This window comes from Panthera pardus, unplaced genomic scaffold, assembly GCF_024362965.1.
Source record: "Panthera pardus isolate Hobbes unplaced genomic scaffold, ASM2436296v1 HiC_scaffold_3, whole genome shotgun sequence".
Lineage (NCBI taxonomy): Eukaryota > Metazoa > Chordata > Mammalia > Carnivora > Felidae > Panthera > Panthera pardus.
Genome location: NW_026526876.1, coordinates 28,118,260 through 28,135,619, shown reverse-complemented (window position 1 = coordinate 28,135,619; position 17,360 = coordinate 28,118,260). Strand labels below are relative to the sequence as shown.

Below are 17,360 nucleotides of genomic sequence, written 5' to 3'. Positions count from 1 at the left end.
CTTCTCCCCGCACACTGAGAGCCAGCTGTGATCTTGACTGAGCGATCAGCTTGGGACATGTATCATGCCACGTGCTTTGCATGCTTTTAAGCGAATGAAGTTTCGCACAGAAGCCTTGATTCAGGAGAAAGATTCTACAGATGCAGAAAGCAAAGACCTCTGGAGAACACAGAAAATAAAGTAAATGTTAGGAAGGACTCCTGTTCCCCAAGGATTACTCCTCAGAGGATTTGCTGCAGGGGTCCCTTTAACTAGTGTTTTGTTTTAGGTGACGGGAGCACAGTGTATCCCAGCGTGAGATCCAGCCCAGCTTCATATAAACACATCTCCTGCCTGGGTCTTAGGAACTGCTCTCAAGTGGAATCCCGCCTCGTTCTCAAACCTTTGCTCCTCTCCTTAAGGAATAAAGAGACATCTCTTTTAAAAGGTAAAAAGTTGAGTGACTACTAGGGAAAACTTCTTGCCGAGGCCCTTACCACGCTCCACCCTCCAGGCCACTGTCTCTGGGTTGGGAAAAGGGTTTCTCTAACCATGAGGAAGAGCCTCCCGCTCTGGGTCCAGAGACTGAACAGCCCCTGGGCCATGACAGAGATCACGAATCGCTTTACCTTCTGTGCCCAGCGTGGGGGGAGGGGAGGTTCAGTTTCTGTCGAGCCTGGTAGAACTAACTTCACATGTCTGATGCCGCTAAAAGCACTGGCCCCTTTTTTGCCAGGGTGAATGAAGAGAACAGGCCAGAGATCAGCTGTAGACATTTATTGAATCATCTGTTGCACCGACACTACATTGTACTTCACAGACAACTGGACACAGGCAAAGTAAAATAAACCACAGTGGATCAGCTTTCAGGGGGCCTCCTTAATCATCCAACATACACGTTGGCAAACAGACCAGTTTACAGATTTTTACTGCAAATTTAAGGTTCCGTTTCTCTAAGTGGCATTCTGAGGCGGGGGGGGGGGGGGGGGGGGGGGGGGGGGGAGATACGCAGTTGTACTTTGGTAGTTTGTCCAAGCAGGAGTCTCTCCAGCTGTAAAATACCTGGCTATTCAGCGTGAGCCAGGTGGTGAAAGAATTGACGGAGCCCCTTCCTGGCGGAGCATGCGGTGTAGCCTCCAGACAAGCTGCAGGGGAGGCAGGGAGGCTGGGACAAGGGAGGCCGGGAGAGGCTCCGAGGGGCCTGGGCAGCCCTGCTGGGGAGGGCTCCGGACCTGCAGGCACCTGCTGGGAGAACTGGCGTTGTTGCCTAAGGCAGGGCCTGTGGCAAAGCGGAGGGTTAGAAATCTGAGCATCAGAAGCGGCCAGCCCCTTTCTCTAAGGCAGCGGTTAGGTGAGAAAAAGGCAACCATCTACAGAACAGTAGCCGGGCTTAGAAACCTCATTCATTTCTTCACTTAAGTAAGCTGTGTCTGTCTCAAACTGTCATTTCCTCAAAGCCCAGAAAATGAGGAAAACAAGAAGAGAGCATTCCCCAAGTCCAAGAAGCACAAGGTCAATGCTCTGATCACGTTACTTCCAGACTGAATCCAAAGAGTGACTCAGGCGGCAGCATAACACACTTACACAGCTGGGGGGAATTAACCCAATTCCAACTCCGTCCCAACCTCCTGCAAAGATGGGCCCAGGTAAGGGGATGAGGCTTTCCTCCTGGACAGAAGCAGGCGGCCCTGCCTTCCCCACTGAAAGGGAAAGGGAGCAACAGGGCAGTTTTTTGTTTAAAAACAAAAACAGGGGCACCTGGGTGGCTCAGTCGGTTAAGCGTCCGACTTTGGCTCAGGTCACAATCTCGCGGTCCGTGAGTTCGAGCCCCGCATCGGGCTCTGTGCTGACAGCTCAGAACCTGGAGCCTGCTTCAGATTCTGTGTCTCCCTCTCCCTCTGCCCCTCCCCTGTTCATGCTCTGTCTCTCTCTGTCTCAAAAATAAATAAACGTTAAAATTAAAAAAAAAAAAAAAAACAAGATGTATGCCCTCGGCCTCGAGTCAGAGCCAGCCTGTGAGGGCAGGGACACCAGGGGCACTGGTGGCCCGGGCCCCTGCAGGGAGTGGCCAGCCCACCACCCAGCCCGCCAGTGCGAGGGGCCACCTCCTTCCCCTTCTCTCGGCCGCCAAGTACAGTTTGTCTCAGTCCTGTGCCCTGTCCCTCTCCCAGCACAGCATCTTGGGGCTGAGGACTGAAGAAAGGGGAGGCCAAGAGCACAGCTGGGCCGAAGCCACATCTCCAGAGCTTCCCAGGGGCCAGTCCCTCCCCTCTCCTGGGGAACCTCGCTCCGAATACCAACATATTTTACACATAATATCACTTGCTCTACTGCCAAAGACTGGGCCCATTCACACCACCGTGTTATTCAGACTAGCGAGACTCCTGGTTTGAATTCAGTGTTACACAAAGCAAGTCTTGGCCTTGCCAGGCCTGTCGCTAAGCCCCAGTTTATCCCACAGCCTTGTGCTCTCTGCAGCCACTGGACACGGCCCAGCATCCGCTGCCTCAAGGGGAGAGCCACCCTGCATCTCCTTCAGGGATCTGTGCCTTTGTGACCAGGACTGACCACCCAAAACTCTACCCAAAGCTTCTTGATTTGAGGGGGTGACAGCGACAACAGGGGCAGGGGTCTGTGCATGACTAACAGGACTCTAAAGCAGCAGCAAGGAGAAGAAAGTAGAGGAGGTCAAGCCCTAAACCCCAGAAATCAGCGCTCGAGGGGGAACGCTGCCCCCACGGTCCCTACCGACACTGCCGAGCCCTCCCCGAGAGCCACCCGGCCTCAAGACGGCCTCGACAGGGCACGGCAAAGACGCCTATCAGAACCTCTCGGAACTGAGGAGGCCAGCCGCAGCCAGACCCTCCCCGTGGGACAAGGGCAGGCCGTCACTGGGAGCTGGGGCTGTCGCCCTCGGTCAGCGTCTTGAAGTCCATGGAGAGAGCTTGTTCCTCCGCCTGGGGTGGCCGTTTCCAGTCAGCGCGAGTCAAAATGTAGAGCACAGTCATGCCGAAGCCGGCCAGCAGCAAGCCCAGCATGTTGGCCAGGACGCCCTCAGGCTCAAACGTGCTATACTTGGCCCTGCAGGGTTCGGGTGGAAGGGAGAAGCCCCCCGAGGGGTCTCGGTCAGGCCCAAATGCCATTCACACCAAGGCCAGAAAGCTGGCGTGGTATTCCAGTCCCAGCCCCACCCGTCCCCCGCCCGGAGAGGAAACCCACTGCTTCGCTAACTCCACAAGAAGCTGCCTCAGAAGGCAGAGGCCAGAGACGCAGAGGGCGGGGCTCCGTCTCCCAAGGCCTGTGGGGGCACAGGACACTCACCCAAGTTTAAACAGCAGCGCCTCCTTCAGGCCCAGCAGGGCTGTGCCCACAGCGAGCAGGAAGATGGTGGCGCCAAAGAAGATGTGCTGCGGGCGGTAGCGGCTCCGCAGAGAAAACGAAGCTCCGGGGAACAGGAAGAAGCCAAAGCCCACGAGCCACTACAAGGAAAGGCGGGGTGGTGCCGGAGACCGAGCCGGCCGCCGTCTGACCAACCCGAGGTCACCCCACGTAGGCCGTGTCCACACGCAGTCGGGGAACCCCTCCACCCACCGCTGGGCCTTCTTCATCTCGAGAGCAGGGGTGGGGGGAGCAGCAAACGCTTATGGGAAAGGTCCTGGCCCCGGCACTCGAGGCCGATCTCGGTTCTTCGCGCTCGAACGCTTGGAAGCCCGGGCCGTGGCCAGACACATGTGCCGCGTCAGCTGGAAGGCGGCCTGGGTCTGAGGCACCCTCGCCTGGGAGATCCTGGCTTTCGTACCCACTTGGGGATCTGAAAGCAGCGTCCAACCGTGCTAAAGCACCTCCTTCACTCTCAGGCACACGCCCGGGAAAGCGGGCCCTTCCGTGGCACAGGCGGCCCTGCCGTGGCCTCGCGCGCCCCCCGCCCCCCCACCCCCACCCCACCGCCGAGGCGCGGAACCGCCCACCTGCACGAAGTAGAGAACAAACGCGAGGATGCCACACCAGCTGTGCAGGCTGTACAGGTCAGCGTAGCCCTTCTTCCTGTGGTAGTCGAACACCGCCACCAGGCCTGGACCGGAGAGAGGGGCCGTGTGAGGACAGGGCTGGTGGGGAGGGGAGCGGGTGAGGTGACCCAAGGGAAACCCAACCAGCCGGGACTTCTGGGATCTGGTCCCAGCTTGAGGGCTGCCAGCACCCAGCGTCCCAGCCGGGGATGCCTGGGGGGTGGGGGATCGCGGGAGGGATGGGGACGGGACCACAACAGAACCGGCGTGGAGACCAGATGTGTCAAGCGGCGACCCACCCCCCCCCCCCCAAGTTAGAAGCAGAGGTGGGGGAGAGGGAAAGCCGTGCCCAGGAACTCACCCACCAGGGCGATGATGAACGCGAAGACGTGTAGCAGCCCGTGCAGGACTTTGGTTGTGCGTTTGGTCTCGTTCCTGAAGACACGGTAAACCAGCAGGGCTTTCAGGGAGTGAGAAAGGGAAGGTCAGGCCAGCCTGCCACAGGCAGCGAGGAGACGCAGCTTGGCTGGCAGAGGTGATCCGCACCAAGGGCTTGGCAGGACACCCCAGCCACAGGCAGTAGGACGGGAAACAGACTCGGTGGGGCCCGGCGGGGGCCCTCGGGTAGGTGTGCCCTAGCGCCCCTGCCGCCACCACTTTCTTATCAAGTGTCCTGTGTATTCTGGGCTGTGTCCTCGGTTCGTCATGCAGGCACGCTGAGGTGTCACCAAGCTTCTGAGTTCACCTCTTAGCTCTGATGGTCCTCAAATAGTCCAGTATTGAAGCTGAGCAGATACTCACTACCTTCCGCAATCAGGTTCCCTAGGTGGGGAACCCGATTCCCAAGCTAATCCCCCTCACAGGGCTGAGCCGGACAGGGCCAGGTGGCACGGGGAATGCCTCTTAGGAATCTGCTGCTGGGGAATGGCTGTCACCAGGACCGCCCCTAGGAAGAATGGGTCAAACAGATCCAGATCCAGCTTTCCTGTTACCAGAGCAGGCCACACAGAAGGCAGGGTGGGGGCCAGTCACAGGCTCACTCCTGCCCCAGAGAGGAGCTGCAGCTCTGCCAAGTCCACCATTCCCCCAACACATACACACATGCACGCGCACACACACGCACACTCACCGTTTTTCTTCCAACTTCAAACCACCCCTGCAGAAGCCAGCCTCAGCTCACAGCCCAGCCCCTGGGCTGCTTGCTCTACACGCACACCCCTGGATGCTCCACAAGCCTCAGGCCCCTAGATTTGGATGCCTGGTGTTCCCAGGCCCCAAGCCAGCTTCCTTCCTGTCTTTTCTAGAATCTTAGATGTGTCTAAGTGCAGGAGACCCCAGGGATGAGAGGGTTCCTGCAAACCGCCGCTCTCAGGAGCAAGGGTGGGACTCACCATCTCCCTGCAGGAAGATCAGGCCTATGACCATGCAGAGGGGATGCACGTTAAACTGCAGGACGCCCTGCCAGGCGATGCCGCCCCCTGTACAGACCGAGCCAGGCACCGGTCGTGGCCACCGCGATCAGGCCCAGCAGCTGGGAGAAAGCTACGTAGTAAGGCAGCGCCCTGGGGGTGGCCGCCAGGCCTGCGTGGCTCTCCATGCTGAGGCAGCTGCTGGAGGGAAAACAGCAAAGCTCAGAGTGGCCCACAGCTTCCAGAGGCTACGTCCCGGCCTCCCGATGCCCGCTGCCCCCTTCCACCCACCTCTCCCGGCCCCTGTGCTACAGCAGTGCTTCCATCCCTTCCCGAGATTCAAGTACAGCTCAGCAGAGGTGCCCCGCTTCCCCCAGAGACAGACAGGCCAGCACCTGGCTATGAGATGCAGTGAGGGTGCAAGCGAAGGTCCTTCAGATTCAGAGGCGGGGGGACGTGCCCGTGCCTTGCATTGTTTCCCAAGGCCCTGGCTTTTCTCAGGTGGGGCTCACAGAGGAGGTTCAGAGAAGTGAGAAAATCCCTTGAAGGTACAGAGTTAGTCACGGTTTGTCCTCCAGATGGGTCACAAGTACGTCCAGAGAGAACGAGAAAGCTGACATCCCTGCACCCATGCACCCAGTGTGTGGCCGTGTGGCCGACAGAAGGAGAAATCCTGCCCTCCCCAGGAGCCTGGGTGCAGCCCCCACAGCTGCCCCCCATGCTCTGGCCCTGCCTGAAGACGACGTGGGGAACAGGAGCAGCCCCACAGCCTGCTCCCCCTGCCACAACTTCCTCCCCCCACGCTCAGGGCCCGCCGGGTCTGCACCCCTACTCAGGACAGGGAGTAGCACCTTGGCATTCAGAGCCCATGGGGTGTTTCATACACATCACTTAATTCATAACCATCCTGTATGGGACAGTAAAGCAGGTAGTTACTGTCCCTATGCCATAGATAAGAAAGTGGCAGTTCCAGGAGGCTTGGGAAAGTCTTGCTCAGGGGTCTGTGCATGTGTGCCTGTGTGTGTGCACCTGCATGCGTGTGTACGTGTGTGCATGTGTTTGTGTGTGTGGTAAGCGCATTTCCTGGCTCCTCTGCCCAGTGCACCCCCATGTTAGCCTCCCCCAGGGTCAGGATGGCCTTCACGCAAGCTCTTCACCCTGAATCGGATAGTTCTCCAGACCCGGAGCCCAGGCCTGGCCCACACGCCCAGTCAGGAGAGGCAGCCAGGGCACGAGGCCGGTGATGAACAACGATGGCCTCCTCCATCTGTCTGCCTCGGTGCTGCAGGGTCCCGAGCCCACAGAAAGAGGCTCTCTGCCCGCAGTGTCCTGGGCTTTCCAAGCAGCAGTGGAAACATTCCAGAGAATGACAGCGGCGCAGAGACATGGCCTAATGGGTTCTGGGTCTCCCTCTAACACCCAGCGCTTGCTGTCTCTCTCCACCCTGTACCGCTCAAGAACTAGTGTCCAGTCGGCCCGGTCTTCTACTAGTAATTGGGGAGGTCTCTTTTTACCCCCCGATTCTCTCTGCCACATCTGACAAACTTTGGCAACTTCGCCATTAAAAAAAGTTGGGGGCAGTGGCGAGTGTTACTAATACATACTCCCTACAGTAAAATACAGATTAACATAAAAAGGGAAAAAATTACAAGTAATCAGCATTTTCATGTGTGTCCTTACATCCTTTTTTTCTACAAACATATACATTCTTTTATAAAAACAGAGACATGCCGATTTCTAACCTGCTTTTCTACCTTAACAGTAGATCCTGTGTATCTTTTCCTGTCCATGAATATACATTCACATCATTGTCTCAATGACAACACAAGACTGCACCATACAGCTGTTCCACACTTTAACCAAACCCCAATCCCAACTGTTCAACATTTAGCTAGCTTCCAGTTTTTCACTAAATAAATCACACCATGTGATCACCTTTGCACATGTGTCTCATTAATTCCTAAATGGAGAAATGGAATCCTGCAGCAAGGCTATGTTCTCGTTTAGGTTTTTGACATTTTATCAAATGATCTTCCAAACACACTCCCATAGCCGGTGGGAACACCTGTTTCCAGAAGCCCTGGCAGACAATGAACCCCTATTTCTGAGACTCTTGCCACCGTCCATATCTGTCACCTTTACCCAAGGCAACTCCTACATCTAGGGCCAGTTCTGTCCTCTCCCCCAAATACAAACCCCACTTCTAGCTACCCACCATACATCTCTACCGACATCAGCAAACACTTCAAACTCCTCCGCACATCCCTAGTCAATTCATCTGCCCATCGTCGTCATAACCGAATCCAATCCTGACCTCGTGCAGGTGACCACTGCGGCTGTCCTCCTGGTCCTGACGCTGACACCTCTACAGACAGGCCACCGAATCCTCGGGGTTCTCCCCCAGGGTCCCCACCATCACTTCCCTCCTGGCCATCTTCATTGCCACCACCCCCAGCCAGAGCATGGAGCTTCCACCCCAATCTCTGTACCCCTTCTAACCCGCCAGACCTGCCAGGGACAAGGACGAGGACGAGGCCAGTTCCCCAACTCATGTTGTCCCACCTTGTGCAAATGGGGACGCCTGCGAGTGAAATGGCAACACTTGTAACACGATCCTAGCTCAGTTTCCATCTGCAGCCCCGCATCTTCTCACCAAGTCCACTCAGCTTCCCTGGCTCTCACAACACTCTGCCTCACTCCCTGCGCCTCTCTTCCGGCTCCCTGCCACTCACCCTCCCCTCCATCCACCTGCCCCACAACCTGAAAGGGACATTTCTTTCTTCTCTGTCCCCACCTCTGCATCCCCAACGCTGGCCTGGAGCCCACTTACCCCCGTCGGCAGTCTGCCTGCCTGCCACGAAGCTCGCCTGTGCCTGTCTGCTGTCGTGCCTCCTCCGAGGAACGCGTCCTACTCTTCCTTGGGTCTCCTGGGGATCTATTCCTCTGCCCTAACTCTAACAGGAAAAATCTACCGGAGAGAGGCTGTCCTCGGGTCACTTGTTCTCCGTCCTCCCCGCCTTTATTAGATTTATCCCCAGAGAGCCCGGGGCACAGTCAGAATCTGATTAGCTCTGAATCAGGAAGAACAGAAGGAACGTGCTCTGCTGCTGGCAGACCTGCCACAGCTTCTCCCAGCCCAGCAGAATAACCAACGACAGCAGAGGGAGCTCAGGGCCGCAAAGGGGATCGTCGCCCCTGTATCTCGGAGCTGCTCTGTGGCCGGGCAAGCCAGAGCCAGCATGTTTCCCTCCCGGCCAGTCTCCTAAGGAGGCAGACGGAAACCAGAGCAAGGTTCTCTTCAGGGCTGTGATGTTATGACTTATAAGAAACATATAGGATGGGGGCACCCGGGTGGCTTAGTCGGTTAAGCTTCTGATTTCAGCTCAGGTCCTGATCTCACAGTCTGTGGGTTCGAGCCCCGTGTCGGGCTCTGTGCTGACAGCTGAGAGCCTGGAGCCTGCTTCGGATTCTGCGGATTCTGCGTCTCCCTCTCCCTCTGCCCCTCCCCCCTCTGTGCTCCTTGTGCTCTCTCTCTCAAAAAATAAACATTTAAAAACTTAAATATATATATTTATTAAATTAAATATATATTAATATATATTAATTTTTATTAAATTAAATATATATTAATATATATTAATTTTTATTAAATTAAATATATATATATGATGGAGCTCCTAAAACTTCTAAAGCTCCTAAAATTTCCCAAGAAAGTCCTAATGCTGTCTTCTGTTATGTTACTGAGCCCCCTAGATAACCTGTAGATGGGGGGGGGGGGGGCTTGGGTGCCAGGGGAACTATGTGACTGAAGGCTGTACCTTTGAGTTCCACCCCTCAACCTCTAGGGAGGGAGAAGACAGCAGATTTGTTCAATCACCAATGGCCAATGATCTAATCACCCCTGTCTCTGTGCTGAAGCCTCCATTAAAATTCAAAAGGAGCTTCCAGGGGGGAGGACGGCTACCCTAGTTCCCTGGGGATAGAGGCTCCTGTGCTCTGGACCCTTCCGGACCTCACCCTACCTACCTCTTCAATCTGGCTGTTCCTGAGTCACATCCTTTTGTAATAAACCTAATAAGTAAAATAACTCTCTGAGCTCTGTGAGCTGCTCTAGCAAATTAACTGAACCTGAGGAGAAGGCCATGGGAACCTCTTATCTACAGCAGGTGGGTCGGAAGCACAGGTGCCAACCTGGGTTTGCGACTGGCCTCTGAAGTGGGGGCAGTCTCGTGGGCCTGAGCCCTTAACCTGCCATCTCCAGGTAGACAGTGTCAGGATGGAGTTAAATTGTAGGACCTCAGTCAGTGTCTGCTGTGAACTAGGGAAGTAGCTGGTGGCACTGAAAAGAAATCACACTTTGGAGCAGTGAGGTGACCACACGGGGGGCTCTGCCGCTCTGCATTGTACACTTCCGCCCTGAACTCCCCAGGAAGGCAGACTGCTGATGCCGTCTGCACCCACCGCGGCAAAGAGCGGGGGTGCCCGCTCGTGCTGGGGGCATGCCAGGGGCCTCACGGCAGACTGTTTGTTCTCCATATCTATGAGTCTCTTATGTTCTGTCCCCCTCCCTGTTCTTACATTATTTTTGTTTCCCTTCCCTTATGATCATCAGCATTCTTTCACGGAACCTTCGCCATACAACTGTGGTGAGAGGAGTGCTGTCCCAAATCAATGCGTGAGGACACTGGGGCTCAAAGAGGATAAATGACATGCCCCAAATTACCAGCAGCAAATAGCTGCTCATTTGTTCATCGAGCCCCTGCCGTGTGCTGGCAAATACTGCTGGACACCGGAGCTATACAGATCAGACTTGATCCCTGCCTTCAAGGAGCTTACAGACAAGCTACACAGCAGATGCAGATTTTCTTAGTAAAGGGTAGTAAGAATTCAAGCCACAAGTTCAACTCAGGCCGCCAAGAGCACTTTCCACTATACGCACGGAAGACAGTTTTCCCCACCTTAATACCTTGAGGTGGCACTCCCTGAACAGCTGGCTGTCTGGTGGCAGTGTGGCTTTGCCGAGGATCTAGGGTGGAGCTCTCATACTTTCCAAATACTGAAGCCAATCAAGGATCCAAATGGGCATTTGCCAAAGAAGTCGCTTTGAAACAGAGCTCCAAGGAGGTCTCTCCCTGTCCCAGGCCAGTCCTCCTGTACCCCTCACCCCTCAGGAAACCATGCTCCTAAGGCGGTTTAAGCCCACCACAGCAACAAGCACCAGTGTTCCCTGGGAGCTCTCCTGGGAGCGAAGGAAGCAGGATGGGAACAGGTAGTTAAGAGAGACGGGGTGGCAGGAGGATGAGCCAGCTGCTCCATGAGATCTTCCTGTCAACTGCTCCAAAGGCAGCTCACCTGCCCCACCTGTCCTAGGGAACTAAGCATCCGGGTAATGAGGCAACCAGGAGGAAGCCACAGATAAAGGATGACCTTTGGAACTATGGAGGACCAATCCATCTCCCCCACCCTCCCTTCCAATTTGACGGTGATTGCAGCCCAAGTATGAGGGATGCAGGAAAGCTCACACCAAGCAAGACCATCCTGCCTCGGGCAGGCCTGTCTGTGCCTTGCCTACAGGTGACCCCGCAGTCCAAAAGTTCCGAGTGTGAAAGATCCAGATTCCTTCAGCAATGGCATTCACCTGTTGCCTATTCGGTTCAAGTCATTGGCAACCTATCTTTGTGCAAGGAGGGGCTGCTTCCAATTGCTGAAGAGAGACCGCATCCTGCTGACTCTGGCTGGAATCCGACCCATCCACAAACACATTTTGCATGTGCAAACTTTGAAAGCAGTTGAGATTCACTCCCTAGCAAGCAAATGCCTTTGAATCAGGCCCCTTCATTTCCCAAACCAGACAGTGAGAACACTCTCTTCCCTGCCAGCTGGGTTGGCCCCCAGAACCCCGGGCCTCCTTTGTTCCCAGAGCAGAAGTGTGGGGGGCAGGATCAAGGGCCTTGAAGCTGCCACTCACCACCCCAAAGTTCCCCTCTGCCGGGCAGACCAGAGTTATGGAAGCAGAGGAGGCTCTGATAGCCCTCAGAGCCCCTTACACAGCCACCCTCCTTCCTGTCAGAGCACAAGACGGGGGTGACAGCTCTGGCAGCTTCTGGAACTTTGGGCTGAGACAGTCACCCCTCCCCTCCCACACCAACTTGCAGTCAGACTCCACTTAATGTCATCAAAAAGGGACAGGAGATACCCGCAGGGGTTGAACGTGCTGAGAATCACTCTCCTCATGCCCACAGTTTTGTTAAAAGGCCACCAGGCCTAATCTCATTATGAGGACCAGACACTGCCCATGTCCTAGAGCCTGGAGGCAGGCAGCCTGGCCTGGCTGCAGCCCTCCTTGGCCACAGCAGGGTTTTAATTGGGTTAGGCAAGATTATATTGGGGACAGAGGTTACATCTTTTCTAAGATCTAACCAACCCTCCCTCCCCCCCCATTGAAGGGATGACTCAAGTGCCCTAGAATGCCCTAGAATGTGATGGAAGAGAAAGCAAAGTGAAGGTTGAGCTGTCAGGCAGGGCCCCAAGTAGCCCGCAGGAAGAAAGCAAAGCCTGGTTCTCCATTAGGTACAGTGGGCTTGGTGCCAGGGTTTCCAATACTTGTAGGGACCCACAAAAAATGTTATGATTTCTGCTAAAATCAGAAGGAGAAACAAACTTAGTGCTGAAGAAAATGTTTTAATTTTTAATCTGGCCTGGATTATATTTGTCTTTATACCAACACAATTGTAAAATATAGGGTTTTTTTAATTGTTGTAAAATATAGGGTTTTTTAAAAATTGGTATTATTTTTAGTGGAAGAAGGGTCCCAGCAAGACAAAAGTGCCTACGACCCACGAATGCAGCTCTGGTCAAACGGATGTATTTTTAAAGCCAGCCCCTCTGCATCTGACTCTGCGGTCCTGGTCAAGCCAAGTCCCCTCTCTGAGCCTGCTTCCTCATCCACAAGATAGGGGATATCGATAGTCCCCTATCGATAGTCCCACCTCATTACTCACTGGCCTGGCAAAAAATAAGTGGATAAATATGTAATAGCGGTTAGCAAAGTGCCTGCCACATGGTAGATAATCAGATAACAGTCTAACAAAAACTAAATCCGGTCCTAATAGCACCTTGGGAAGAGTAAGGTGAAGAGTCACACATCAGAAGTTGTTCACACAAGAGGTTCGGGGCCACAGAGAGCCAGATGGCAGCACTACCCCCTCTCATAAATCCACACTCCCCTCTGTCCACTCTCCGTCCCCCACTGGGCAGAAAACCCTGGATCTGGGGCAGCTTTCTCCACCAATACCTTCTGGTGCTGCTGAAGCACACGGCCTTAGCAGAAGCCCAGCTCTGCGGGCCCAGGGAAGGCGGCCAGGGCGGGGAAGCCGTGGGGCAGGCAGGCTCCACCTCCAAGTCCGGGAGGCTCCTCCTGCGTGGGGGTGGGGTGGCAGCAGCCCTCTCCCTATGTGGGTCTCACTTTGGCACTTACGAGTTTTCTCTCGGTATTTTCTGCCTCAAACCCAATTTCAGAAGAGAAATCAAGGTATCTAAGAGAAGGTGGCAAAGCTTTGGGATTTCTTCATTTGCTGTGAAAACAAATAGAACCCAGACATCCTGAGACGAGCTTCATTTAATGAGATTCAGAAAATCCTCAAAGACTGCCAAGTTCCGGGGTATGACGGAAGAGAGGCCACCTCGAGGAGAAAAGCTGGGGACAGGGTCTCCTTCTCTGTGGAGCCCTGGGGGAAAGGGCAGGCAGAGAGTGGAGGTGGCCCTGCCATCACCTAGGTGTCAAAGGCAGCAGGGGACCCCTTCCTCCGCTCAGTTCTGCACCCCCTGTCCCCACAGCTCAGGGGCCTACCAGGCCCAATCCAACGAGCCAGGATTTCCCAAACGAGGAACTCCTACCCTCACACCACTAAGCTGCGGATGTTCCAGAACAAGGAAGGGATCTCCTAGCTAGCCATTTCACCCCCAAGAGGAGAGAGGCGAAGCTGAGGGAGGGCCCGCCACCAGCAAAGCAGTTGGGCCCGTTTCAGGTTTCAAAAGAACAGTCGTGGCAAATGGTGGTTGATCCACATCTACCCCAGCTCGTTTCTAGAACGTGGCAAAATATCAGCCGTGAGCCCACTGACAAGCGTGGGGTCACCTGCCGCTCGGTTCTAACTTCCGCAGACTGGCACGGAGGCTGAACCAGGGCCAGAGGCCGGCAGCTCCAGCAAGGAGCGCGGCCAGCTCTTCCACCTCCGGCCCAGCCGCGTGGGGCTCGGGAGCAGCTGAGGTGAGGTGAGCGGCGGGTGCGGTGGCGGATGCGGGACTCACGGCGGCTCGGCGCGGGGGGCGGGCCCGTCCCGCTGCGGGCGCACCTGGGCCCCCTCCCCGACTCCGCGCGGGGGCTCGGCTCGCACCCACCCGCCCGGGCCGCCTACCTGGCCGGGCGCCGGGCCCGGAGCTCGTCCCCGCCGCGCAGCGCCCCACCGCGGACCCACAGGCGAGCTTCCCACGCCGCGCCCCGGCCGCTCAGCCGGTTCCGGCGGCCGCGCCCGCCGCGGAGCTACGGCGTCTCCATGGAGACAGGGCGGCGGGTGGGGCGCAAGGCGGGCGGCGCGGCGGGGGTCACGCTGAGGGCAGGGGGCGCCGGAAGTCCTTCCCTCACGTCCCCGCGCTTACTGCAGGGCCCGGCCGCTACTGATGCCCAGGTGTCTGGACGCGGCCCCGCCAGGTCCCGGGCCCCGACCTTGACGCCGCGTGACAGGGACTGCGGCGCAGGGCGATGAGGGGTGGCAGCCGCGGCCACCGTGACCCCGGCCTTCTGGACCCGAGCTCGGGTAACCTCCGAAATCCGAGCCTCGCGACCCGGCCTACGGGAATCCCGCGTTCAGGGACGCAAGGGGGTGTGCGACCCCGTGGGTGTGGCGGCCTCCTGCCCAGGCCTGACGCTGAGGCCGCGGGCGCGGCGGGGGGGCGCTGCGGAGTGGGGACCGGGACCCGGGAGGGGGACTGAGCCCGGGAGACGACGGAAGGGGCTGCAGGCCGGGAGAGCAGCGGCCGGGCCTCGGCCTGGGGTCCGCGCTTCCAGATTCCCTCCCTCCCCCTCTTCACTCCCACCACCTTCCCCTCCCCCTCGCCCCGCCCCGGGCTCAGGTGGCCACTAGGTGTCAGACACGGCCCGGGCCTGGGCCCACGCTGCAGCTTCTGCAGCTCTGGGGGAACACACCTCCTTCCTCCCTGCCCCGAGGGAGATGTCACCGTACAGGAAGACTGGACTCACCACTTCCCCAGTACCACCCTCCCGAGACACACACACACACACACACACACACACACACACACACACACACACACACACGGTGACTTTTCCTGCCCCCCTTTCTCAGGGGGCTTTGTCTGAGACTGACTACCCACCCCCAGGCAAACCAGCCTAAGGATAAATACCAGTTTTCACCAGCCGGAGGCCTAGACCTTGCCAGCGGCAGCCTCGCCTGTCCCAACAGCTAAGAGAGGAGGATGCCAAGGCCAAGGCTGGGGGCCAGCCCCTACCGCAGCCCCTGTTCAGGAAATGCTGTGGGTAGATAACAAGTCCAACTCAGACTTCTTACAAGCTCAGAACAAAAGGTTCTTTCCTGTCAGATGCCTGGCAAGACGTACCAAGAGCCTGGGGGTAGGAGGGAAATGGGGTTTCCTCCCCTGGAGATGTTAAAGAGATACCCCTCCCCCACATCGTGGCTCCCCCTCTCCCTCCCTCTACCTCCCACACTGTGGGCTTCCCATGGGCAGTGTCCAGAGGCTCCTGGAGGACCCTGGCCAAGCGGGGCCTTGGAGATCTAATACCCCCTTACAGAGACAACATACTCTCAGGCACATAGCAAAACACCCAAGGGTGCCCACTGCCCTGGGCACACCTAATAATGGGGCAAACACAGCAGGTCCCACCCCTCAGAGTGACCAAGCTTAAACCTGCTACAGCATAAATTTGTTTCGAGTAACTTTCCAGTTGGAGGGAGTTAATGGACATTTTAAATTAAGAAACAGCTTCCTTAGCGTGCCAACAGGCAAACAGCAGGCAACAAATGCTCTGTGTGTTAAATGTGGAACTGAGCCATTTCCCATTGTTTAGCCTGTATATCTGGGCTTAGAGGAGGAGAACTGGAGTGGGCAGGGTGGCACAGAGGAGCAGAGCCTGCTGGGAACTCTGTGATTTGAGTGCTGAGCTTCCCAGTATAAGGCTTTCAGCCCCTTCCAAAGCTGGGAGAGATGCCTGCTGAGGCAGGAAGGGGCCCCTTGGGTCCTTCTTCCCCCTGCCCCCATGGTCCATGGCCCTGGGCTGCGGCATTTCCCTCTCAGAAGGGAGAGCATACCCTGCCAGCAGTGTTCTCAGAGGTCTGCTTAAAGTGGGGAAGGGGTGGAGGTGGTGCTCTTAGTGACATAAGGTGCCTCCATGGGGAGCAACCACACAGGGACTTAGCTCTAGGGGCTCATGGCTCCTCTCAACCCTTTTAAAGAGCAGATGATCCCACCAAACTGCTGTCAAGCACCAGAATCCCCAACCCAGGATGGCAGACATCCCCCCACTCCCTGCTGTCCCCACACCCCCTGCTGCTGAGACTGCTGCCACAGAAGCTAGAGAAGCTTCCACCCTACAGCTGGGGGCAGAGGTGGGTAAGAGCAGGCTGGCCGAGCAGCACAAAGGCCCCTTCTTGAGGACTGAGGATGCAGTCCAGGGCATGCTCCATGCAATCCCGTCCCTGCCGGCATTCACAAAGCCACCACCAGACTCACCAGATTCACTCCCACCTCAACTTTGGAGTGCCCCAATCATCACTTGGCTCATTCTTTCAAATCTCAACTCCTAAGACAGGCCTTCCCTAACCATCTGATCCAGCAGCTGGAGTTGAGGTTGTGATGTAGGGAGAGACTTTGTGTTAAGTGTGTCCGTGACAGCTCTGGGAAACCACACCTGGCGTTCACCTTGTTCTTTGGCCAAAAGCATTTAAAGAGCAGGAAGAACCAAGACAGTGAGAATACCTCATGAATAGGACCTCAGAGTCCCACCGGCACCTGGCTGATCGGGGCTGCCCTTACTAGGGCTTCCAGATCGAGAAAGATGGATTCCCAGTTAAATTCGAATTTAATTTTTTTTTTTTTTTTTTGGCATAAGCATGCCTCACTTCATGTAACATACTAAAAATGTGTTCATCATTTATTTGAAATTCAAATGTAGCTGGGTATCCTGTATTTACCTGGCAAGCCTACCTTGCTCCTGTTTGGGAAAGACAGGAGAGGGGCCTCCTGGCCATTCTGGCCCCTCCCAGCAAAGCTTCCCCATCCCCAACAGGCTGAAACAGCTAGTTAACTCCTCAGCACGTGCTGCACACAGAGGCCTTAACCTTGGGCTGCAGAGAATACAAAAGGCATAGGAGACCGGGTTCCCCAGGCCTAAGGTTCTGCAAAATGCACCCGGAATTCATTCGCTCTTTACAAGAATTTTTATCAAGTCCCTTCAGTGTGCCAGGTGCTGGGTGATCCTGGGAATGTATCCGTGAACATGACAGGCACAGCCCTTTCTCTCAGACCTTAGTGCGTAGAAAAGGTGCTTACCCCAGATATGAGGGTCAAGGAAGGCTTCTGGGGCCTGGGACATCAACTCAGAGAGCTACAGGACAAGCAGGGGTTAACGTGGCAACGAGACAGCAGGGAGAGGGCAAGAAGGTCCTGGCCAAAGACCCAGCTAGAGGGACTAGAGCATTCTTCAGGAAAGAGGAGGTGGCCTAACTAGTTCCCCCTCAGGGCTCCTGGGCCACTGCCAGGAATCAACATGCCTGAACCAAAGCCTGCACCAGCTCTGGGAGGTAAGCCTTGCCTTAGGATGGCAAATAACTGAAAGACACATACCCTGACCAGTATACAGAGGTGGGAGCAGCCTGCTGCTGGGGGTGGCACCATCAGGCCCACTCCCTGAGGAGCTTGCTCCAACTTC

The 17,360-nt window shown here is 56.1% G+C and overlaps 1 protein-coding gene across 1 annotated transcript; it reads right to left on the bottom strand.

The window, feature by feature from the left end:
* Positions 1–1,931: 1,931 nt before the first annotated feature.
* LOC109277116 (transmembrane ascorbate-dependent reductase CYB561) lies at positions 1,932–13,988 on the bottom strand. The gene is given in 7 exon segments (XM_019466605.2): positions 1,932–3,060; positions 3,301–3,458; positions 3,948–4,051; positions 4,348–4,446; positions 5,378–5,462; positions 5,464–5,596; positions 13,813–13,988. Coding segments are annotated over 6 exon segments (759 nt in total). The 5' UTR covers positions 5,584–5,596; positions 13,813–13,988; the 3' UTR covers positions 1,932–2,867.
* Positions 13,989–17,360: the final 3,372 nt, after the last annotated feature.